Consider the following 25,359-nt stretch of genomic DNA (forward strand, 5'->3'; position numbering starts at 1 on the left):
GGTTAAAACCCAGTTTAAATCTTGTAAGTTTAATGTGCCTCATTTAGATAGGCGTACTAAAGCAATACACCTGTACAAGGGCAGTGTTTATGTACACGGGAATGCACTGGTGTTCCATGCATCCATGTGCAGGCAGTCCCACTAATATCAATTGGGACGCAGCGGCTGCTTGGACCCAATTCGGCATTCGTTTGAGTTTGGGTCATGCACCCACACTTGTGTCAAATTGGGAGCAGCGACTATGTCCATGCAGCCGTTGCGTCCTAAGTGACATCAATGGGGCTTGCCTGCACAGGGATGCATGGAACCCCTGTGCATCCCCGTATGGGTTAACACGGCATTGTACAGGTGTATGTTTTAGTATGCTCTGTGTGAACGAGGCCTAAAAGTCTTGTGTACTAGGGCCTCAAATTATAAAAACGTGAATATATATATATATATATATATATATATATATATATATATATATATATATATAAAATATATATATATATATATAAAATTATAAACTGGTGTTTAGAAATGATTGAAATACGTCTTTTTTCTGAGTGTCCTGTCCTCTTTTTTTTTGGCAGATTTGAACTCCTGTGGAACATATCAGCCTTGTCTAAATGGAGGAACCTGCAGCAACACCGGCCCTGACAAATACCAGTGTTCCTGTCCGGAGGGTTACTCGGGGCAAAACTGTGAAATAGGTCAGTTTTGAAGAGTGTATCGGTGTCTGTCAATGCGAGTGTTAATTGTGCACTTGGCACAGTCAATGTATGTCTATATAGAAGAGAAAAAGTTTTTAAGTAGTTGTGGTGTGTGTGTTATATACACACACAATTTATATATTTTTTTTTTATTAATAACGTGCTAACTTCAGGAGCTATTTCACTTGTCTAGACTTTGAATTGAATGTCGTTGCTATAAGTTACAAGTCTTTCATCCGACATGACAGGGGAGGCTGTTTGCAATGATTAGCTACCTCCATAGTTCACATATTTACGGGCAAAAGGCATGACTGTTCCTGAGACCCAGAGTCTTGAAAACTTGCTCTTTATCCCATTAAAAAGTTATCTCTTTAACCCCACACTTTCCATTTTGTATGGCAAGTGTTAAGTCTTGTGTTTGTCCCTCTGATACTGGCGTAGTTTAACTGCTGCTGTGCCCCCCCCCCCCCCCCCTTCCCCTCCACCGATTTCTTCTAAGTCTATGGGAATCTGTTAGTCCTGGCTCAGACTCAAGCTGATCTAAGCTATGGCACATTGATCAGGTCAGCTTAGCATGAAAGATTATTTCCTTCTTGTTTGAAGTTGTGTTAAACCAAGCACTGTTAATGAGAATAAGATATAGGAGCATTAGCGCTGGTCACATCTTATGCAGCAAGGTGGTCTGCATGTTGGAAACCCCCCCCCCCCCCTTGTTTTCCCAGCATCACTTATAATTCTAGTTGCATGTCTGTCACTTTTTTAGGTCATTAATGCAATCTCTAATCTTTTCAATACAGCTGAACACGCCTGTCTGTCTGATCCTTGCCACAATGGTGGAAGCTGCATGGAGACCACGGGAGGCTTTGAATGCAATTGTGCTCCTGGATGGACCGGGCCAACCTGTACCAGCAGTATGTATCCAGTTATAGAGCATCATTTAAATATGGAACTAGTTGACAGGGAGGTAACCCATAACGCATTAGAATTTTATTAACTAAACTATAAAACTAAAATCTAATTGGTCAGCGTGGGCTCCTCTCATCAGTATAACACATTGCACTGCCTTGTTAAGAGATCTGATCTACAAATTTCTTTCTCTTTAGACATTGATGACTGCGCGCCAAACCCATGTGGGCATGGTGGAACCTGCCAGGATCTGGTTGATGGATTCAAATGTATTTGCCCTTCCCAGTGGACTGGCAAAACATGCCAAATAGGTAAAGATTATAATTATCTGTCCTGTATATGTGATCGCTTAAAAGTTCTAACTTAAAGGATCTCTTTTTTTTTATTTAAAGTATGATTTATAAAAAAAAAAACATCCATACTGACCAATATGGTACAGCTGTTCCATGTCGGCTCTAAGCCCATGAACTGAGCGATCACTTGACTACTGATCCATCAGTTCTTGGTCTGCTCAGTGTACAGAGAGCAGTGACTGTAAGTCTCTGCTCATTCAGTGCTTACTGGAACGTCAGGGAAGGGGCAGGTGTAGCTGGCTTTGGCTTGCAGGTGCACACAGGGAGGCAGAGACGGCAGAGTGGATCTCAAATATTGTTCGGATCCTTCCATAGCTTTGAGCAGCTCTGCCTGCTGTCAGCCGACTTTGGGGTCACCGTAGAGCAAAAGTAATGCAGGCCATAGATGGTACAAATTTCTTTCCGGCAACCGTGGATTGCAGGAAATTTGCATAATTCCCCCATCAACAAAGAGCGTGTTGACGGGAATCCCTCCTGGGAAAGAAAGCCATCCCTGCCGGGAGGAGACAGTGATTGCTAGCGGCTACAACAGCTGCTAGCGATAATCACAAGTAAATCCAGAAGGTTGGGTTGTACCCAAGTTAATCACTCGATCAACTTGGTATATTTAGCCTGCCCACACACGTTTCGAACCTCTGCAGGTTCCTGATGACCCGGCTGAGATTCGAACAGTCTATGGCTGGCCTAAGTGCACTCTTGTGACCCACAAATTGCTCATTGTAAACATTTGCCAACACCAGTGGAAATTCTCATATACACCATTTTAGTCTTGGGAGAGGCTGATGACTTTATTTGGTTCCATATTTTTGTTCCATAGTTTTGTGCAGAATTGCCCGTTGGCTATTTGTCAGCCAATCATTTTGGTTGGTGTTTGTACGTTTTTTTTTATTTTGCTTGCAAAAAATTTTAAATGACTAACATTTTCAATATAATCTAGAGTTTCTTTTGATGGTTTTTTTAACATGTTAATGGAATAGCTATATTTGTCTTTGTTGCTTTATTTTATTGTATTTCCCTCCAAGCCCAGAATTTTTTATATTTTTTTTTCTCTTTTTATTGGCCATAAAACTAACCCCCGTGCTATGGGAATGATGGGGTTCTAGTTACAGAGTGCCGCTAGCCATGGCAGGTTGAGATCCAGCATGAACCATTAATGATTATGTTTAAACTAAGTAGCGCGCTCTGGAAAAGCATTTAACATGAGCCTATGCTCTCCCCTGCTTGGTCCTGTGGGAAAGTTGCTGTATCTTTTCAGCCGTGTCAACTCCCACAGACCAAGGAGTTTACAGCTGGGTTCCAAAATGTGGATGATCTCATGAAGAATGACTTGTCTGCATTCTTTATGAAACTCTCTAATCTGGCTGACAATAGTGAAGGAAGTTCCCCTCTGCAATGCTCAATTGCCTCTTGCTGTTCTTAATGAGCAATCGGGCAAATACCAGCAAATTAAAGGAGCTGGTTTAAGTCTCACCTTCCAGGCAAATGTGAGCACGTTTCTGTTCTCTATGTAGCTGAGGCTAGGAAGAAACCGGTTCAAAGGTTATCCTTCCATATATTCATAGGAAATTAGGATGGAGGCACACAATAAGCCCTGGGATTACTGGAGCCTTATATGTATGTATGGGGCTGGGAAAATAAACGCACAAAGCTTATTTGTTTTTTGGGTTATGTTCTTCCTCTCACGGACTTGGGAAGAAGTTGAAGACCCCCAACCATATGTGTGTACATATATTGAACTGTATGCTTTAAGCTGTTATTACAGTAAATTGCAGCTTGAAATTCTTACATTGGCCAAAGATGCTGGAATGAGAATGAACCATCATTGTCTTATTGGGGCATTTACCCAGCTAATGCATAAGAGGTGACTTTACCCTTTCGTAGAAGTGACTCGGGTCTAACAAAAGTACCCTTTTCACTGCAGCACATTATATCACTTTCTGTCGGGTCTTTCTTGTCCCCTTTCCAAATTCGGGAAATTCACGCTTACTTTTACTTGCCCTAAAGCGGTAGAAAACCACAGCAGTTTGACAAAGAAAAAGCCTGTAAAGCATAATGTGCTAGTTTGCATCACATACTAGCATATCCTAATATGCTAGTATGCAATGCAAACTAGCACATTATGCAATTGCTTTACAGGCTTTTTTTTATGCTTATCTTAGAATGAAGCCCTATAGCGCCGCATTGTCACCGCTAAGGGGGCTGACTTCTTTCCCCGGTCTTTTGGGTTTGGGGGCTCCGGCGGTGTTAGTGGCTGGAGCCACAATGACTGAGCCCTTGGTTCCAGCATGAGTCTCTGAAGGTCCGCCACATTATGCTGGACCTTTTAGAGTGCATGCACCGGTGACGGGGGTGCTTTACTATCCTTTTAAGGCTGGTACACATGGGCCGAATATCAGACGATAGAAACCAGCCATGATTCGGCCCATGTCTACAGTAGCCTGAATGGGCATGCTTCAACACCAGCAGCCGAACGGCGCTTGCAGTCGATGGTTGTGAGTGCTGACCAGTGTGTTCTGGGGGGCTGTCAGAACACAATAGCTTAGCGGGAAGATCGCAGTACTAACATTGCATAGTTCAGAGAATGCCCAGGGAGCTCCTCAGTGTTTTTTTTTTTTTTTTTGGGGGGGGGGGGGGTTTATTCAGCCCACTGGGTAGGGAAAAAAAACTTGGCGTATGCCAGGCTTTAGTGACCAGTGTCTTTAAGGAAAAATGGAAATCTAACACTACAATTCTCGAACAGTAGTATAGGGGACGTAGTTGAACAGGCATACATATTTTCGCTGTCCAGGTTGAAATTGCCCATCCCTTTTTAGGACTACTGCTAACTTACTCTTGTGCCTACAGGACAGGAAGTGTAGGATCTCCCCATGGGGGGCAAAGATTACATAAAAGTGGTAAACCCTTTAATATACCCAGTGAAGTGACTATCCTAAGGTGATGCACAGAGATGAAACTATTCATCTGCAGTCTTCTTTTCTCTACATCCGATCAAAGTCCATAATTTATAAAGCTTGTCTGAGCTGTCTGAATAAAACAGAGCTGAAGATACCCGCTGCAAAGCACAGAAGAGCTCTGAGAACTGAATGGAGGGAAGTGACACACCCCCTTCACAGAGCACACATGGAGAGCTGAGACTGCCAATTGGTGACATGGGGGGGGGGGAGCTCCAGCCATACACACTATAGAGGAATATGCTTTGTTAATATTTCATATCTGAGGTTTACAACCACTTTAAAGCCTTCACCGCTTGGGTTGAAGATTGACTGTGAATTAAGGACCAGACAGACTATGAAGCTGCAGGTTATTTTATTGGACGGAAGAATCTTGTAAAACCTAGCCACATTTCCAGTGTAGTCTTGTAACACCTTGAATGCTATTTCTAGTATCTGAGGTTTAGACGACTAACCAATTTCCTTTTCTTTTTTTCTGTAAGATGCAAACGAGTGTGAAGTCAAACCCTGTGTGAATGCAAATTCTTGCAGAAACCTCATTGGCAGCTACTATTGCGACTGCATCCCTGGCTGGACTGGTCAAAATTGCGACATCAGTAAGTATAGCTTTCCAATGACTTATTGCTTCAACCACCCTACCGCAAAACTTGGTGGGGCATGGGACTTTAAATGTGCCACAACATTGATGTATAGATATGTTAGCTTTATTATAACATTAAAACTCCTCAACCATGAAATCGCCATATCTACTATAGCAGAGATTATGTATTCATCTCTCCCAAAGTGGCAAGGTGGATTGACGCGTTTCATCTATAGCTTGCTTCTTCAGGATCCACTTGCTTGAATGAATGTGCTGATATATGACTTATAAATATCATCCGGATGGAGTTCGCCTGCCCAGGGAGCAATAAGACACTATCACAAGCTTCTGTCAATGAGGTCTGTCTCCAATGGCTTTACCAAAAAATGGGTTCATGGTCAGAATGGCTATCCTCAAATTGCCCAAAAAACTAAAGGAAAAATCTCACCGGCATATCCAGAAATCATAGGGAACAGTCATTCACAAATTTTTCTTCTGACATTTCCCCTCCTACCGGCAATGCATAAACCGTCATCCTCATAGGAAATGTCACCCTTGCCAATGCTTCCCATTGACGTTTACTTGTCTACATGCCAGCTTGGGCTGTGTGTTCAATGGTTTGCTGAGACAACTGCTGCTTGAAAACTGTGTAAACCTGGTCTAATTGGCCTTAATGAGTTCCACATGATCTCTAGACCTTTTTGTCCTCAGAGCAAACCTTTTAAAATAAGCCAGGGCATGTCCATTTAACGGTTCACCTCCTAACCATGTAAATGGGTATTTCATAGTGCCTTTTCTGATCAAGGTAAATGGATCCAGGATAGGAAAAGTTCCAACCGGGGGCCACCGTTCAGCAAGCAGTTTGCATGATGGCTGTGCCAGTAGACTTAACTGCTTACCATTGCAGATTGGTTTCCTCTGTACAGAGGAGGAACATCGCGATTTAACCTAGACCTATTTTAAGACGAATGCCCCCTCCCTCTCAAACTAGAACATCTAAATCAGTTGATATAATTTTAGGAAAAAGGGAGTTGTCTGCTTGGAAAGAAAATATACAATTTTATCAAACTTATTAGTCTGTAGTATGGTCACGTTCTGATAACATGGCGAAAACAATGATGTGAAGTTTTTAGCAAACTCCTGGAAGAATTGCTTCAAGGTCCCCACCCTTTAAAATAACCTTATCTAAAGGAAAGGATGCAGGAAACTCAACAAAAGCTCTATCTAACTGCAGTTATAGAGGTTTACGTTTTTCTTTTTTTTTTTTCAGCATCATTTCAAGTGCGTATAGTTTTAAATGATCCACAATCTCAAGTGTCTTTTGTGTAGTATTTATATAGTTTCTGTTCTCTCCCTCGTCTAGATATCAACGATTGCATCGACCAGTGCCAGCATGGGGGAACTTGCAGGGTATGTGAAATATATATTTTTCTTCCTTGTGTTCATTTAAAGCGAATACGTTTTGGTTGATGCCAGGGACTTGAATCACCTGAATGGCTTATTTTATCTCTTGGGGAATCCACCAGTAAGATATCTCAGCTGGAATTCACAGCTACACCCCTCAGCTCATCCTTCATGGAATATAGCAAGGGAGTCTGGCTTCACCTCTTACAGTTAAAGCAAACCTGTCATTAAAACTGGATTCTACCTTCTCCTTTTTAAAATGCTAGCTCCTTAACTGTAATGCAGGCCATACACGGAGCAAATTAAATTTGCTGGTTTCCCCATCGGTACAGACCATGTTGACGGGGAATCCCTCCTGCCGAGCCATTGTATTGTGCCGGTGGGGGAAGCCGTCCCTGCCTGGAGAAGATAGTATTTACTGATAGTGGCTATACCAGCCGCTAGCTATGATCACATGTAAAATCCTGCAGGCTGGTCGTACCCAAGTTGTTTGCTTAATTTGGTACATTCAGCCTGCCCATAAATGGGTTGAATTTTGGCTGGTTGCTGCTGATCCAGTCGAGATACGAACAGTCTATGACTTTGCCTCTGATTCCAGTACTTTGCATTGCTGTCCTAGAATCAGTATGCAGATTCCTCAAATGTTACACACTTACTCTGGGTCAGTAACTCAAAGTATTGATGGCAGAGGATCAGCATACAACCAGGCAACCTGCTGTGTGTTTTTTTTTTGTTTTCTGTTCTTCTGGTTCACTTTTAAGAAATGTAAGTAAGCTTAATATGTCCTGATCCTATTGTAATGGCTGTGCAAGGTACTGAGAATTGGGAACCATTCATTACCCTAAATCCGGGCATAACATGGGGCAAAAGATGGATTTAGCCTTTGAGTGTTTTATGTGGGCTGTGGCTTAAAGGGGTTGTAAACCCTCGTGTTTTTTCACCTTAATTCATCCTATGTATTAAGGTGGATAAACTTCTGACAGAGCACTCTAGCTCTCTGCCCGGGGGTTCTCAGCTTTTGATTTGAATAGATTGATGGCAGCACAGCCATTGGCTCCCACTGCTGTCAATTAAATCCAATGATGCAGGGGGGTGGGGGCCGAGTCTAGCATTCTGTGTCCTATAGACGCAAATGCTGGACTCGGAAGCGTGCCCGCAAGGTAACCCCCAGGGAGAGTGCTTCTCCCAGAGGGTTGACCGATGCGAGGAGGAGCCGCCGGGGGAACCCAGAAGACTATATGATCGGGGGTCACACTGTGCAAAATGAGCTGCACGGTGGAGTTATAGATAGATATCATCTTGAAGAAAAAAAAGTTTTATATATATATATATATATATATATATATATATATATATATATATATATATATATATATATATATATATATATATATATATATATATATATATATATATAAATTTGTGTGTGTACATACATACACCTTAAAAAAAATATATATATATATATATATATATATATATATATATATATATATATATATATATATATATATATATATATTTCTCTATATCTGATTTATTTTATTTAATGGAGGGAAGACCACGGCTTTATATTACTTTTTGTGGCTTTGCGGATGTTTATGCCTACTTTTTCTCTTTTGAACGTTATTGTTGATTTTAAGTAAACAGCGTTCCTTTTGTTTCAACTTTTTGTCAACTGCAGGACTTGGTTAATGGTTTTCGCTGTATCTGTCCGCCCGGCTATGCAGGGGAGCGTTGTGAGAAAGACGTCAATGAATGTGCCAGCAACCCTTGTATGAATGGGGGTCACTGCCAGGATGAAATCAATGGATTTCAATGTCTCTGTCCCGCTGGTTTCTCTGGAAACCTCTGTCAGGTGAGCACTGGTGAAATGCAAACCTTCCTGGATTGTTCTAAGACCAACAGCCCCCCCCCCATACCCCTCCCTCTTTTTTTTCTAATGATTTGTACACTAAATACCTTATGTTCAGTGAGGCTTGCTATATAGTCATACTCCTTACAGCTGTCTGCCAATAAAGTGTTGGTCTGGGAAAGGGGGGCGAGGGGGGGTGGAGGGTGAGCCAGAGAAATCAAATCCATCACGTTAAACAGATCACAAATGTTTTCGTGTTAAAGTTTTGTTATATGTTCCTCGCTGGCCTTTGGTGACTGGTTTATATCCTGATGTGTCTACTTAGATCTAGGCATTGCAGAGCTGTGCATTCTGCTTTAAGTAAAATTAATGGAGGCAGCTAGATGAAAAGGTCAGATTCCAGAGTCTCTGTACTCTTTAGCATTGAATAGGGTAATAATAAAACCTTTGTTTTTTTTTTTTTCTTCTGCTTTCCCCTCCAACATTTACAGTTGGACATAGATTACTGCAAGCCCAACCCTTGCCAGAACGGAGCCCAGTGCTTTAATCTCGCCACCGATTACTTCTGTAACTGCTCCGAGGACTACGAAGGAAAGAACTGCTCGCAATTAAAAGATCACTGCCGCACTACTCCCTGCGAAGGTATGTGTGCCGCTGCTTGACGCATGCCGGTCTCTCGGCAAACACTCATGGGTGCAGCGACTGTGAAAGCGCTGGTGAACCACACAGGGTGATAATAAAATCCAGCTGTGCCCAGCTAGTTAAGTGATTAGTGTGCAGTAAGGTTTGCAAGGTTTTGGTGGAGGAGCGGAGGTCAAGCGAGCAGCGACAATTAGGTGTGTGCTGCATTTTATGAGTTATTTTGGGCTTAAGTAAGTGGGGGAAAAAATTCAAGATTATATAATAAAAAAATATTAAACGTTTATTGTAAAAATGACTTGCTTATACAACCACGCATGATCTCACAATGATGCATTAAGGTATTTTCCACGTTTGGCAGCTCCTCCACAGCTTGACATTGATAAGGAGCATTCAACTTTTAATGAAAAGACCTAGAAATCATATTAAACATTTTTTTTTTTTGCAGATAACTGTAGAAAAAAACTGCCTACAATTTCTTAACACACAAAAAAAAAAAAATCACTTTCACGTTTTTATTGCATATTGGTTGACCATTTTAGTGTTTTTTTGTTTTTTTTTGGGCTTCTGTAAGCAAGGCATTGAAATGTGTGCAGAAATCCATAACAACCAGTCGGATTACTACGATCAGTGATAGGTGAACATTGGTTGCTGTGGGTTAGTGCATGTTGTCTTAATGTAGAACTTTTTTATGTTGGATAAAGTAAGGGAGGGTTATAGCTCCTGTCAGTTTTGCAATCTGTGTCCCACTGGGGAGATTTACGAACTCTTCAGAGGAAATCTCTGCAAATTAAGGGAAACCCTTGCCCTCCCCCGCCCCCAGGTCACCAGGTCTTCCCATTGGAAGATTTAGCCCTCTATTGCCTTTCTGGAAGCAACCCAAAATTTGGGTTTCAATAATCAGGACAGATGGGGGGAATTTTCTAAATAGGTTTCTTTAAGCTAGTGCATTGGTTCACTTACCTTTTTTCCTTCGATTTCCCTTCTATATTTTTTTGTTTTCTTTGTCTGAATTTCTCACTTCCTGTTCCTTCTCGGTAAGCTGTTCTGGCTGACTTACCACCGCTCGGATGATGGTGGAAAGCTTACTGAGGAGAAACAGGAAGTGAGAAATTCAGTCAAAGAAAAAAAATCATTTAGAAGGGAAATCGAAGGAAAAGGTAAGTGAACCAACAATGCACTAGCTTAAAGGAACCTATTTAGAAAATAAAAAACAAACCTTTACAACCCCTTTAAGAGGGCACAGACAGCAATAAAGACCTGATGGGTTCTGATCCCTTTCCACTCCTATCCAAAACAAAAAAAAATTGCCTTCAGTTATACAAATTTATGCTTGACGTGATTAAGCTGTAGACTTTATGTCTATAAACATTCTAGTCTCATATGACTGTTAAATAACTAAGTTGGCATATAAGACTTTAGTAAAATAAGCCATATCTTTAAGGGTGGGCAACTTTTGAAAATATGCATTGTGGTGTTTTTATAAAAATAAAATAATTAATGATTCTCTTTCTGGTCTTCTCCCCACTTTCAGTGATTGACAGCTGTACAGTTGCAGTGGCTTCCAACAATACCCCGGAGGGTGTGAGGTACATTTCCTCCAATGTTTGTGGACCACATGGCAAATGCAAGAGCCAACCTGGAGGCAAATTCACCTGCGAGTGCAACAAGGGCTTCACTGGCGCATACTGTCATGAAAGTAAGTGGTCCACCATTCTTAATCCCTTGTTTCAAAGTATACCCTTGTGATTGCAGAGTACAAGAAACGCATGCTTTTTATGTGTTACTGAGGCAAAGTCCCAGGCTATACTCGGGTAACCCTTTCATTGCAAACCGTGACCTACTAACATGCCCAATGCATTTAGTCAACCACTTGGTATTGCTTATTTTTATTAGCTGGCAGCAAGGTGGCTAAGGGGTTAGCACTTTTGCCTGGCAGTACTAGGTCGTTGGTTTGAATCCCAAAATGACACTACCTGCCTGGAGTTTGCCCGCATGTTCTCCCTGTGCCTGTGTGGGTTTCCTCCAGGTACTCTGGTTTCCTTCTACACTCCAAAGACCACCCGTCAGGTTAATTAGCTCCTGTCTAAACAGGCCCTAGCTTGTGAATGTGAGTTAGACCTTAGATTGTAAGCGCCTTCAGGGCAGGGACTGATGATGATTTCAGATTTGTCATTGGTTATTATTGCATACCCCTCTTAATATTGTTACTACCACTGTTTTGTTGCCTGCAGCAGTTCTTGAAAATGTTATGTATTCTGTGTTGTGCCTAATTGATCTACTTGTTCTTGTAGACATCAATGACTGTGAAAGCAGCCCATGTAAGAATGGAGGAACATGCATCGATGGGGTGAACTCCTACAAGTGTATTTGTAGTGAAGGATGGGAGGGAACCTACTGCGAAATAGGTGAGTTTATTTGCTTATCTGGATTGGGATGTTATACTGTTAATCCACAGTAAGATTGATTAGTCAGCACTAATTACCAAATTATGCAATGAGTGTTAAATGACCATTAATGCTAAATGCAACGAATAGGCTTAATACATGGCTATGGGTTGAACTGACCATTCCGAACAATTCTGTTTTTTAGGAGTCCTGTAGCTAAATGCTTCAAGGACGATGCTGCATGGGCCATTTGTAATAAGTCAGATTTCAATAGAAACGGTCCATTTAAACGAATGTTGTAAATGTACAAAATTTATATATGTAAGGTGCTGTGCATATTGACGCTCTATAGAAGTACCTGTAATAAAATATTACCATTGAGGATATGCTCCTTCGACAAGTCAATTGAACAAAAGGGCAGTCCTGGCAGAGCCGTAGTACACTGCTTGAATTCTGGCTAAGCTGGTCAAGATCTGAGCAATGTATTGCCAGCTTTACTGTGGAAGGGACATTCTTTTAAGGGTTTGTTCTGAGGCTCTCTGTAAAGAGTGCAGAATTTGTCATCGCTGTATAAATAAATAGAACAAACTTTACTTGCTGTGATGCTGATGTCGGCAGTCTTCATGTTTTGTATCTCACCATGTGCCGTGTTTTGTTGCTGTTGTTTTAGACATAAATAACTGCAGTAAAAATTCTTGCCACAATGGAGGTACTTGTCGGGACTTGGTTAATGATTTCTACTGTGAATGCAAGAATGGGTGGAAAGGAAAGACCTGCCACTCCCGTAAGTGTGTGCGTGTGTGTTTGTAACTGGAGCTAAAACTTTGCTGTGTTGAGTGCTCATCCCGATAACCATATTCTGGTTCTTGCAGAGGACAGCCAGTGCGATGAGAACACCTGCAACAATGGGGGCACCTGCTATGACCAGGGGGATACATTTAAGTGCATGTGTTCTCCTGCATGGGAAGGCACCACTTGTAACATTGGTAAGTGTCTGTAGTTAAGGCTTCCTAAATGTGTTTTTTTTTTTTTTTTCCTGATTTTTCTAGATATACAGTAAACCTGTTTAAAAAAAAATATATTATATTATATATATATATATATATATATATATATATATATATATATATATATATATATATATATATATATATATATATATTCTCTCTCTCTCAATTAGGGATCCTCAAACTACGGCCCTCTAGCTGTTGTAGACCTACACTTCCCATGAGGCATTGTAACACACTGACATTCAGACATGACTAGGCATGATGGGAATTGTAGTTCCTGAACAGCTGGTGGGCCGTAGTTTGAAGACCCATGTAATAAATTATTTATATATAAATAATCCCACCTTTTTAGCACTTGGCATCTCAGTGACCAGGAATGAGTGCTGTCATGTGGTGGAGGTTGCTTATATTTGCAAGTTTTGACTTTCTGAAAGTCAAAGCTCACACAGAATATTGAGGGGACTGAATGAATCCCTGGGTTAGGTGGTCGGAGAGTAAAGGCTAGGCTTGCTTTGGCGGCAGTGCTTAAAGTGGAACTACACTGTGTCTGAGCACCCAAAAACACTATTTAATTCATTTTTTTGTTTCAAATATTTTATTGTTCTTATCAAAGACAGAAATGTAATTTGATACAATAGATTCATATTGCATAACAGAAGATATTGATAGCAATAAGATTCATAGATATTATATAATCATTAAACTAAAAAGATCACTCAACATATAGATATGTAGCCTGAGAAGGCAAAGGGGAGAGAAAAAAAAAAAGGAAAAATGGAGGGGGAGGAGGTGAGAGGGAAGTATAGGGATATGGACGAAAAGACTAATTGAAATCAAGCATCAGTATGATATAATAAAAATAGAATTCATAAGACACTATTTAATTCATTTTTAATTCCCAAAGCAAACGTGCCCATCCATCCATGTCTCCATGCTTTATTTTGCTGGGAAAAACACCACCTAGCATTTATGGTTGTGGCCATCTTGAGTAAGGGCAGATTCATGTAGCATTTACTTCCTGGAATCCTCCTGCTCTTAGCTCAGGCACACATGCAGGCGCATGTGATTAGCTGAGAAAACCCTTCCAGTTCCTCCCCTCCTAAAGACTCCTGGGATGGATGGATGACATAACTTGCCTAGGCATGGAAACCACTGAAGAAATGAAATAAAAAGTATTGTAAATATAATATACCTTCCTATCTACTCACTAATGCTGGCAGCATGAGGATTAAAAATAGTCCATGTTGGTTGAGAACGTGAAGTTCTGACTTCTTTCCCTACCCCCTCCCAAAAACGCATTTTGTTTTGCCATCCCCCTCATTTTCAAGTGTACATGAGCACTTGGGGTCATCTTCCCCAGGTGGGTATAAATATAATAAAAATATCAGCCTTGCAAAACGGTTGGGAAATTTCCTCCAGTCCTCCCCACCCAAAACTGATGAAATGGATTGAGTCCTTTGTTCTATGTGTATATCTTATAAATTTGTTTCTTAATAGGATATTGATAGTGATGCTCAAAGTTAAACACATCCTTGGGTTGTGTTATATTAAAAGCAAGCACTTCATTACAGGAGTAGTATATTGAGAATAGAATTGGGCTGTTTTCTTTCCTGGCTGTCCCGTTCCCCTCTCGGCTCTTATACTTTCTTTTTATATTGTTTTCCTCATAGCAAGAAACAGCAGCTGTTTGCCAAGTCCTTGCTTCAACGGTGGAACTTGTGTTGTCCGCGGGGACTCTTTCACTTGCGTCTGCAAAGAAGGCTGGGAAGGCCCAACATGCTTTCAGAGTAAGTCTGCTTACTGAGCTTTTGCTGGAAGGGGGACAATTAGCTCATCCTGCCACCCCCTGTACCTTTTTTAATTCAAAGCAGAAGTGGGGAAGCATTTGATATGGACTTCAGCATCACCTGAATCATGTTTTGCTGTAACGTTAAGTAACAGAGGGCTGAACTTGGTCATGAGAAAGTTTCGGATGAGATAACCAGAGACAGATGTTGCCCCCATGTTTTCCTGCATTCTCAGCCAACAGCACGCCTGCTTCCCCTCACTTTCATCCAGTCTGCCCCCCTTCCTTTATACAAGAGGTCTTCCTGTGTTTGCACTTTTATGTATGCAGTTTGATTTTAATTACAATCCACAGGCCCTATATATTTTTTAATTTGTGCTTCTGATTTGTGTTTGCAGATACCAACGACTGCAACCCACATCCATGGTAAGTAAAACAAACCCACCGCCACAAACACTATTAAGATATTCCCATGTCATTTATACATCTGGATGATAATTGGAGGTGATGAGTGTCGGAGGTGCTTGGAGGGAACTTGCCAGGACACTTCAAATGCTGACATGCAGCTACGTCTTTATTCTTCACTGATCACAAACGTGTATAGAGTATCCTGATGCTTGATTGGCTGTATACCCTTTTTTTCTCTCTCTGGTCCATGGCATACATGGTAATTAAATAGACTTAAAGGTGACACATGTGGAGCTTTCACACTCAAAATCCACAAGGGTACCTTCCTTTGCTTTAAAGTTCCCTTTTTTAAAGGCCAAGTATAGCCGAAAGTGATCTTTCAGATTCACGTGGATGCAAGCAGGTGCCGGCATCAGATGTACAGTCTCAGCACTCCGGGTTCCCAGCTTAAAGGGGTTGTAAAGCTTTCCGTGTTTTTTTGCATAGGATGTATTAAGGTGAAAAAAACATCCGATGTTTACAGGCCCCCCCCCCCATTTACCTACCCGAGCCCTCGAAAGTCCTGCATCGAGAACATGCTGGCTTCTTGGCCCAGGCTTCTTGGATCTTCATTGGATAGATTGATAGCAGCGCAGCCATTGGCTTGCGTTGCTGTCAATCAACTCCAATGATGAGGGGGGCTGAGTCTTGTAGTTGTCGTCTATGGGCACAGAATACAGGATTTAGGAGCGCGCCCGCAAGGTAACCCCTTGGGAAAGCACTTCCTAGGGGGATAATTGATGCAGGGAGGAGCCGAGACAGCCGCCGAGGGACCCTAGAGGACGAGCATCGGGGCCACTCTGTGCAAAACGAGCTGCACAGAGGAGGCATGACTTTAGTATCCCTTTAAATTATGCATGTGTTTGTTTTTTTTTCTTCTGTAGGGAGAGTAAAACCTGCCACGTTAGAAAAAAAAAAAAAAAAACTGGGGGCTAAATTGAGTAGAGATAGACACGATTAGATTAACGAGAGCTTCCTCGGCTTAATAAGGTGTCTTAAAATATTTTATCCCTGAGGCCAGAGGACATGTTCAGAAGTATTGCAACTCAAAATCATAAATGGAATGGAAGGAATTATAGGACAGTCTAGGGCCTCCTCCGGGTTTATGTGCCCGAACAAGTGGACTGGGGCCCGTTGCTTGGATTTGTAATGGCGGCACCCTTGGAGGGGATAGAACTTAGACTGTCCTGTGATGGGGAATCTCCCTTGTGATGTCCAAGAAACCACCTTCTTATATCATGGTGTAAAAACTGTTTTGAATGGATTAATCCTTAAATAACTGTAGACCGAATCACTTGGGGTTGACAATAGAGGCCAGAATTTTCAGATTTCAGTAGTCTGTTGTACTGAAGTGATTCTGTTGCTATAGGTTACTATGCATTACACATTTATAATTTACAAAATATACATTTAGCGTTTTTTATTTAGCAAATTGTACCAATGTTCATATAAAAGCTGCAGTGCATTTTTAAAGCCGAAGTAAACCCATCAATTTAACAGTTTCAAAAAAAGTTGCATTCCTGGTACATGCCGGGAGTTCTAACGATGTGCTCTCAATCTGTCAAACCATCCAATGGCTGGTGTCCTAACTGGTCACATGTTTAACACCATGGCAGTTGAAGATTAAACAGAGGCCAAGATGGTAGCTTCCTTGGCTGAAAATGATCAGAGGGTTTACTTCCACTTTAAAGCATGTATTTAAATGCTCTGTGCAGAACCTTCATTCCTGCTGTTGGCATTCTTTATAATATTTTAATTTGTAGATGTGTAATAACTGTAATTTTAAAGCCAGACAAGCATGGACTGCTATACAGGCAGCCTAACAATTTCTGTAAAGAGTGCCAATTATCTTGTCGCATTCTTAAATTTTCACGTTCCGAACACAATATTAATGTCTGCTTAAAAGGAAAAATGCAAGTTGCAGTTTAAAATCATGTAACCATTTTTGGTTTTGACACGTTTATTAAATGATGATTTATTTTTTTCCAGCTACAACAGTGGAACATGTGTCGATGGGGACAACTGGTATCGATGCGAATGTGCACCCGGATTTGCCGGTCCAGACTGTAGAATAAGTAAGTATTGCTGTTGCGTATTGAAGAGAAAATCGCACCCACAAAGGTTTGTTGCCGACGGTGACAATGTTGGGTTAATGGAATACTCAGAGCTATTGTGTTTTAATGTATTCGGGTCTCGCTAAGTTTTTTTAAATTGAAGACCATGTTGATTAACTCTTCCTGGGAACTGGGGTGTTGGTACCTGGAGGTGAAATAGCTTGGTTATAAGAAATTCTTGTTCATGGAATTCTACTATAAAGGGCAGTACTTCTCAACAGTTATCTTGTAAACCTGGCCTGTTAATGAGTCCTGAGGACAGGAGTTGAAAACCACTGGTGTAGGGGGTGACAGATCCTCATAAAATAAGGTTAAGTGGCCTTCATCTATAGACTGATAGCCAGATTTTCAGAGACTTACGTCGTAAGTCCGATTCTGCGCCGTCGTACATTTAAGCGTATTCTGGAAACCAGATACGCTTAAATTAGGCTAAGATACGAGCGGCGTAAGTCTCCTACGCCGTCGTATCTTAGGGTGCATATTTATGCTGGCCGCTAGGTGGCGCTTCCGTTGAGTTCGGCGTAGAATATGCAAATGACTAGATAAGCCGATTCACGAACGTACGTGCGCCCGTCGCAATTAGTTACGCCGTTTACGTTGTTGATACGCCGGCGTAAAGATAAAGCTGGTCTCTAGGTGGCGCATCCCATGCAAAGTATGGACGTCGGAACAAGCGTATCTTTTTACGTCGTTTGCATAAGTCGTACGCGAATAGGGCTGTGCGTAAATTACGTTTACGTCACAGGAATTGAGCCAACGTATTTTTGGGCGTAAATACGACGTGATACTGAGCATGCGTGCGCATGCGCCGTTCGTTCGGCCATGCATCTACATGGGGTCAAGCCTCATTTAAATACAACACGCCCCTTACAGCCTACTTTGAATTACGCGCTCTTACGCCGGCCCATTTACGCTACCGTAACTTAGGAGGCAAGTGCTTTGTGAATACAGCACTTGCCGCTCTAAGTTGTGGCAGCGTAGCATAAATACGGTACGCTAAGCCCGCACAACGTAGATCGGCCGTACCTGAATCTAGGCCTGACATTTTAAATTGACCATTACCAGCCAGGTGTCTATAAGGCAACACCTCAGAATGTCTTCAGCCGGGCTAGATAATGTTGGGGCCTGTGTAAACAGGCTTGTTTTCACCTGCATCAATTTGTCGCTTAGACTTTGATTTTTAAAGACCACTTATGTCAGTTGGTCTAATCTGTGAAAGTTGAAAGAAATTTTTTTTATGTCGCCTATAGCAGCCTATCAAATTTTCCTTTTCATGTTTCTCATCCCAGTTAGACAATATAAAAAATCTAACTTGTTGCGCTGATCCCTACAGACAGTTCTCACAAGGCCCACTCCTACATGAAGTGTTGTATCATAAATATTGTATAATCCATTTTGATTTTAGTGTTCGCTTCTGTGGGTTTTGGTGAAAAAAATTACAATTGTTCCAGTCTGCTGTATAAACCAGGCCATTAAATCACGGCAATATATTTTGCGTAATTATACCTTGGGAAGATCTAAACTGTAATTTCCGTCTAAAGTGGTATTCTCCAGTCCCTTCATTTTGATATGGTGTTCTGTCATAAATGTTAACGCTGTAGATTTCACACCAGATTCCATGTAGAAAGCCATGCTAGTGATAATACAGCTGGGAACCTTTCACACACACTCATGAATAGGCCTACTTGGATTTGGCTGGCAGCCAAGTGGGGTCTAGCTGGCATATGGATGGCTCCATCTCTCCTCCTCGCAGCCTGGATGTGAAAGGCAGAGAGCTGCATGCTCACTGCTGGCTCTTCCAAGAATGGAAGCTTGCCTGTGTTTACACATAGGGAGAGATTGGGTTTCTAAGGGAAAGTTGGTGAAAGTTTGAGGGTGCCATCGTTCGGCGTAACGCTAATTTCACTAGAAACTGAGATGCAGATCTATTTAACCTGTGTGAACATGTTAGCTAGTGTGTGTGTGTGTGTGTGTGTGTGTGTGTATATATATATATATATATATATATATATATATATATATATATATATATATATATATATATATATATATATATTCTCTCTATCATTAATTTTTTTTTTTGTTATTCTCATAACTATGATGCACTGTATACGACAGATCATTTTGATCAGATTAAAAAAAAATGGGTTGTATGGCCACCAGAAGTCAGGTCTGTACAAGATTAATCTGGGTTGGTTGCTTTGAAATACTGCATTGGCACCCTTTATTAAAGCAGAGGTTCTGTGGGAATACCGTTTTTTTTGTTTTTTAAACACTAATCTGCTGCTTTTACTATAGTATTTCTTTTACTCACATGTCCCGTTTTAGCAGCCGCCAGGATCCTCTTTTCCCATAAAAGAATATTTTATAAAATATAGTGATGGACATTGCCATCTTAATTTTGGGCACTCTGAAGCCCTCCTGTTCTTTCTTCCGGGATGTGGCGAATGCTGATCTCCCAGCATTCACCGCGTAATCTCGCGCATTCGCAGTGTCGACGGCGAGCCGCGCCGTCAACACTGCAGAGTTGCTATCACAACGGCCGGCGGCGTCCTGAAAAGGACACGCCCCGCTGTGATAATTATAATAGGGGAAGATGTATCTGCCCGCCCTCCATCATATGATGCGCTTTGCGAGTCATGTGACCCGATTCCCGCGTCACATGACAGCCTAGCTAGTGCGAGACTACAGCGCCTAGCTATTTGAGATGGCCTGCACGTCACTATAGCGACACGCTATCATCCGTAAATGGGGTTAAAGCTAGCAATGCTGAAAACTTCATTTTGAGGGTGAACCTCCGCTTTAAAGAAGGTTAATTCCATGTGACCAGCCTTTCTTTTTTTTTTTTTTACTTGTACAACCAATTCGCTTCAGTTGTCAGTCAGCCGCTAAAACTGAGATGAGGATTCTAAAGTGCTATGGCCAACCAGAACATTTCCCCGTTTTTAAATGTGGTTTTATATAGGTATTGGGTTTTGCTCCTAAATGTTGAATATGTGCATGTCGTTCCTTGTTTCTTTTAGTCGATTTTCTTATCATATTGCCTTTTACCTGTTACAAGGGTTATTTAATGTCGAAGTACCACATGACCGACAACACAAATTAAGGCAATGTGATACAGAACTAGGCAGCTTTTCCAGCATGCTTGTCTAATAAGTGGCTGATGGCCAGTGGCAGCTGGATAGAGTCCCTGATTTTTATAGGCCCTGTGAAAGGAAAATGTTTTGGAATTCCTAATTTTGATCAGACATTGCATTTACCATTTTGTTTGTCTTCTTTTACTACTTAGATATTAATGAGTGCCAGTCCTCACCGTGTCCTTATGGAGCGACATGTGTAGATGAAATTAACAGCTACCGTTGCATCTGTCCACCTGGCCATAGTGGTCCAAAGTGTCAAGAAGGTACTTCCAGCTGCAACTTGTCATTATAGCACTTATAGCAGCTGTTCAAATTCTGTGTTCATTCTAAAGTCAATGTATAGTGCTGAAATGGTTGTAGAATTTGCTATGACCTTGAGATAGTTGATGCCTGGTAGTCTAAATATTGGCTCGGCCTACAAAATGTCTGTGACTCTTTAAAGTAGAACTGTACTTTGGATAAAGTAAGGAAGAGTTATAACCCCTGTCAGATTTTTTTATTTTTTTGCTATCTGTGTCCCATTTTCAGAGATTTCACTTCCTGTCTCATAGCCAAACAGGAAGTGAAAGAAAATCCCTGCAAATAAGGGAGTCCCAAAATTTAGAATTTTCTGTTTACGTTTAATGATATACAGGACAAATGGAGTGGATCAACGGCATTAGAGTTGGCAATAAAAACTGACGGGGGGTTCAAATCCCTCTAGACTGTATTCAAAAATAATTTAGCGTTTAGTTATACTTTAAAGCGGGAGTTCACCCAAAAAAATGTTTTTAACATTAGATTGAGGCTCGTTTTGTCAAGGGGAATCGTTTTTTTTGTTTTTTTTTTAATCGAAGCAGTACTTACTGTTTTAGAGAGAGATCTTCTCCGCCGCTTCCCGGTATGGTCTTCGGGACAGGGCGTTCCTGTTTGACAGGCTTCCGACGGTCGCATACATCGCGTCACGAGTAGCCGAAAGAAGCCGAACGTCGGTGCGGCTCTATACGGCGCTTGCGCACCGACGTACGGCTACTTTAAAATCGTGACGCGATGTATGCGACCGTCGAAAGACTGTCAATCAAATAGGAACGCCCAGTCCTGCAGCCCATACCCGGAAGCGGCGGAGAAGATGTATCTCTAAAACGGTAAGTACTGCTTCGATTGTAAAAAAAAACACCCGATTCCCCTTGACAAAACGAGCCTCAATCTAATGTTAAAAAAAAAAAAAAGGTTTTTGGGTGAACCTCCACTTTAACATAAATTTGTCACAACTTGGGCAACTGTTCTTCTGACAACTTGGTTAATTTCCTAATTTGTGTCAGGAAGTCAAATGAAACTTCCCCAATGGGATGGGACACGTGTGACAAATATAACCTGGTAGAGGTTTTTAACCCCCTCTCTGCTCTGTCTAAACTCTGAAAGCTAATTGGAGGGAAGGGACACATCCCCCTTCACATGGCACTCCAGAACAGAAGCGGTCAATCAGACTGTGCCCTCCCCGTCAATGTTTTTTTTGCTTGGTGTCAGGAAAACTTGTCAGAAGTTACTCCTGCTTATAGCAGAGGAATGAAGCAACAGATAGACAATTACACTTGCTGCTCTGGATTGAGACAAGCACAAGCTATAGAAGGTTATGCTTTGTTCATATTTCCTGTCTGAAGTTTACAAGCACTTTAAAGCACCATTGTTCTGTAATCATTGACTTTTATACCAGTGGGTTTACCTGAAAGTGACACTGAAACTTCTTGTCCCAGAACATTTCTGCTAGTTCTTGATTATAAAGGCCTAATCTCACACTACTATTTTTGCAGTTACTGGAAAGTCTTGTCTAATTAATGGACATGCTACACCAGATGGAGCCAAATGGGATGATGACTGCAACGCGTGTCAATGTCTCAATGGAAAGGTTGCCTGCTCCAAGGTAAGCTCCTTATTTTAATGTCATACAGCGTGAAGAGCAAGATCCTTGAAAGCCTAACGAGTTTCGAGCACAGTCTAAAATGATTAAGTGTTTTGCTTTCAAATTCAGGCATTGTACAGAAAAGGGCTGTCATCACTGTTTAAGGACAGGATGCGTACAGGATGATAAGGCGGCACACGTCATGCACCGTGCACACTTCTGATTTGTATAGGAACAGTATGCTATCTCTTATGCTGTACCTGACTTTCCATACAAGCTGTTCCAAGACTTTACTGTGTGACCACGTGATGCAACTAGTGGGCTGTATATTTACAGGCTTACTAAAGTAAACCAACTATCTGTAGCAATCAATCTACCATATACAGATTTGACATGGAAACACCTGGCTGCTTAACCACTTCAGCCCTGGAAGAATTGACCCTCTTCCTGACCAGAGGACTTTTTGCGATTTGGCACTGCATTGCTTTAACTGACAGTTGCACCCAAACAAAATTGACGTGTTTTTTTTTTAATTTTTTTTCAGAGAGCTTTTTTTTGTGGTATTTGATCACCTCCTGCAGTTTTTTATTTTTTGCGCTACAAAAAAAGCGACAATTTTGAAAAGAAAAAACACTCTTTTTTTACTTTTTTGCTATAATAAATATCCCACATTAAAAAAAAAAAAAGTTTTTCCTCAGTTTAAGGCTGATATGTATTCTTATACATATTTTTGCTAAAACAATTCGCAATAAACGTATATTGATTGATTTGCGCAAAAATTAGTGTCTACAAATTAGGGGGTAGTTTTGTGGCATTTTTTTTTTTTCAGTAATGGGACTGAGACATTATGGCGGACGCTTTTGACACTATTTTGTGACCATTGTCATTTATACAGGGATCAGTGCTATAAAAATGCACTGATTACTGTGTAAATTACACTGGCAGGGAAGGGGTTAAACACTAGGCGGCGATGAAGGGGTTAAGTGTCCTAAGGAGTGATTCTAAGGAAGGGGCTGGACTACAAGTGACACAACAGTGATCACTGCTCCTGATGGGGAGCAGATCGCTGTCCTGTCACTAGGCAGAACAGGGAAACGCCTTGTTTACATGGGCATCTCCCTGTTCTGCTTTCTCCGTAAGACAATTGCGGGCACCTGGTGGACATCGAGTTCGCAGGACCCACGGGCAGGCTCACGGAGCGCATGGCAGCAAATTCAAAGCAACGTACAGGTACGTTGCTTTGCGCAGCTGTGCCATTCTGCCGACGTATGTGTACAGGTGGTGGTCGGCAAGTGGTTAATGTTGCTGCACTCCTCAATGCTTTTAATAGACTATCAAATGCCATTATCTGTGGCAATGTTCTTCAGGGGTTGGTGCAATTGGACCAGTGGAAAGTGATGTTTGTTTTAAATTGATTATTCATTCTAATTTTAAATTTGTAAATGTTCAAGTTTAATATCTTCATCCACAATGTAACTTTCAGTACAAGGAAATTTGGGGGGGGGGGGGGAATTGCAGGAGCTTAAATTGGTTGTTATGGCTTAGAAAGTTAGTTCTGCAGTGCAGAGATTTTCCTACTCCCGGGTAACTTCCTGCTAGTAATGCGTTACGGGTAGCCCCTCCTCAGCCTGGCTGATGACAGCACAGAACAAAGGTTGGCGCTCAGCTGTAGCCACTGTAAATACGTTGCCAAATATCTCAAGTTGTAGCAGACTTTTGCACAGACTTCAGTGAATGTTTATAAGCAGCTTTTAAATAGAAGGCAACCTATATTTATAGCATTGCAGGTTGTTATAAACTCAATTAAATGTCTCTTGAGCAAAAAAAAAGTATAGCATAATGCGTAGTGGGCTTTCAGTTATAGACTTTTGTTGTTTCATTTGTAGGTGTGGTGTGGCCCGCAGCGCTGTGACTTAAACCTTAAAAGTCGCAATGAATGCCCTCCTGGACAGTCTTGTGTTCCCATTAAAGACGACCACTGCTTCGTTCCTCCCTGCACTGGAGCGGGTGAATGCTGGCCGTCCAATCAGCCTCCGTTGAAGACAAAATGTAACGCTAACGCCAGTTATCAAGACAACAGTTGCGCAAACATCACGTTCACCTTCAACAAAGAGATGATGTCACCGGTGAGTGAAGATGGACTTGAAGCTTTTGAAGGAGTACTGTTTAAATCTTTTTAGATAAGCTAGTTTGCATTGGGCTTCATACTTGAAGTGGAAGTCTATGCTAAATCTAAAATCCCTGCATCTATAGCACCAACATTCTAACACTAACCTCTCTAGCCCCGAAAAGAAAAAAATCCGTATACATATCTTTTTAGAAGGCGCTTAGACCCAACCTCCAGCGGCGGAAGCTCTGATCTCACACTGAGCTGTCAGCCGCAGCTTCGATGTGGAGGTGGGTGCAGAGTACACGTCTGTAAACGGAAGCTGCATAGAAAGTCTATGGGTGACGTCCCTTTCCATTAATGTCACAGCTGTTGTCAGCCGTGTCCTCTGCAGAGCTTCCGCCACTAAAGGTCAGATCGGCTTCAGAAAAGGTATGTGCACTGATTCTTTTTTTTTTTTCAAAATTCAGATGGTTGCTGTTGAACCAGACAAATGTCAATCCATGTATAAGCAGGCTGGTTGCATGGAAGTCGGTCTATTGATCAACTGCCATATAACCATCCTGTCCGCTTTTTTTTTTTTTTTGGCTGGCAGCTATAGCTGCTGGTTGTGATATTTACATTCTGGCAGCTAGGAAACCTCCCGCTATCAGAATACTATAGCTCCGTAGGAGAGATTCCTGCATCAACCCAGACTGTTGACGGGGGGGGCAATTGTCTTTCCTTCAGTGCGTGGTTGACGGAAAGAAAATTGCATAACTCCTGCCTTACTTTAAGTTGGCCTGGTCACATACTATAAAGAGATCAGACCTGAATGGGGCTTGTATGAAATGCCCATTGGGCATGCAGGCTACAGAGTGCTCCAAAAACTTGTCGGTTGAGATGGAAGTTTTTCTTTTCATCCTGCACCTACTCGTTTCCTTAGAGTACCAACTTTTTTTTTTTCTTAGCCATGCAGCATGAGTGTCTCCATGGTAGACGTGAACAAACCTATGGCAGGTCAGAGCTTCCAACTGGACACCCGAAAGACCAAACAATACAGCCCAGTAATTTAAATATCAGTGTTTGGGCAGGCTCACTCATTTTATTTATTTTTTTCAATTTTC

General features: G+C 41.5%; 1 protein-coding gene across 1 annotated transcript in view; it reads left to right on the forward strand.

Moving 5' to 3' along the window:
- The window catches only part of JAG1 (jagged canonical Notch ligand 1), an 80,121-nt gene that overhangs the window by 50,693 nt on the left and 4,069 nt on the right, over positions 1 to 25,359 (forward strand). Inside the window, exons 7-23 of the mRNA XM_040351301.1 lie at positions 576 to 695; positions 1,493 to 1,606; positions 1,799 to 1,912; positions 5,388 to 5,501; positions 6,849 to 6,895; positions 8,574 to 8,747; positions 9,236 to 9,386; positions 10,918 to 11,082; positions 11,678 to 11,791; positions 12,441 to 12,554; positions 12,643 to 12,756; positions 14,451 to 14,567; positions 14,965 to 14,992; positions 17,003 to 17,088; positions 20,417 to 20,530; positions 22,058 to 22,167; positions 24,033 to 24,272. Of these exons, the coding sequence (XP_040207235.1) occupies positions 576 to 695; positions 1,493 to 1,606; positions 1,799 to 1,912; positions 5,388 to 5,501; positions 6,849 to 6,895; positions 8,574 to 8,747; positions 9,236 to 9,386; positions 10,918 to 11,082; positions 11,678 to 11,791; positions 12,441 to 12,554; positions 12,643 to 12,756; positions 14,451 to 14,567; positions 14,965 to 14,992; positions 17,003 to 17,088; positions 20,417 to 20,530; positions 22,058 to 22,167; positions 24,033 to 24,272 (2,036 nt within the window). The remainder of the gene's footprint in view (positions 1 to 575; positions 696 to 1,492; positions 1,607 to 1,798; positions 1,913 to 5,387; positions 5,502 to 6,848; positions 6,896 to 8,573; positions 8,748 to 9,235; positions 9,387 to 10,917; positions 11,083 to 11,677; positions 11,792 to 12,440; positions 12,555 to 12,642; positions 12,757 to 14,450; positions 14,568 to 14,964; positions 14,993 to 17,002; positions 17,089 to 20,416; positions 20,531 to 22,057; positions 22,168 to 24,032; positions 24,273 to 25,359) is intronic.

This window comes from Rana temporaria, chromosome 4 (assembly GCF_905171775.1).
Source record: "Rana temporaria chromosome 4, aRanTem1.1, whole genome shotgun sequence".
Lineage (NCBI taxonomy): Eukaryota > Metazoa > Chordata > Amphibia > Anura > Ranidae > Rana > Rana temporaria.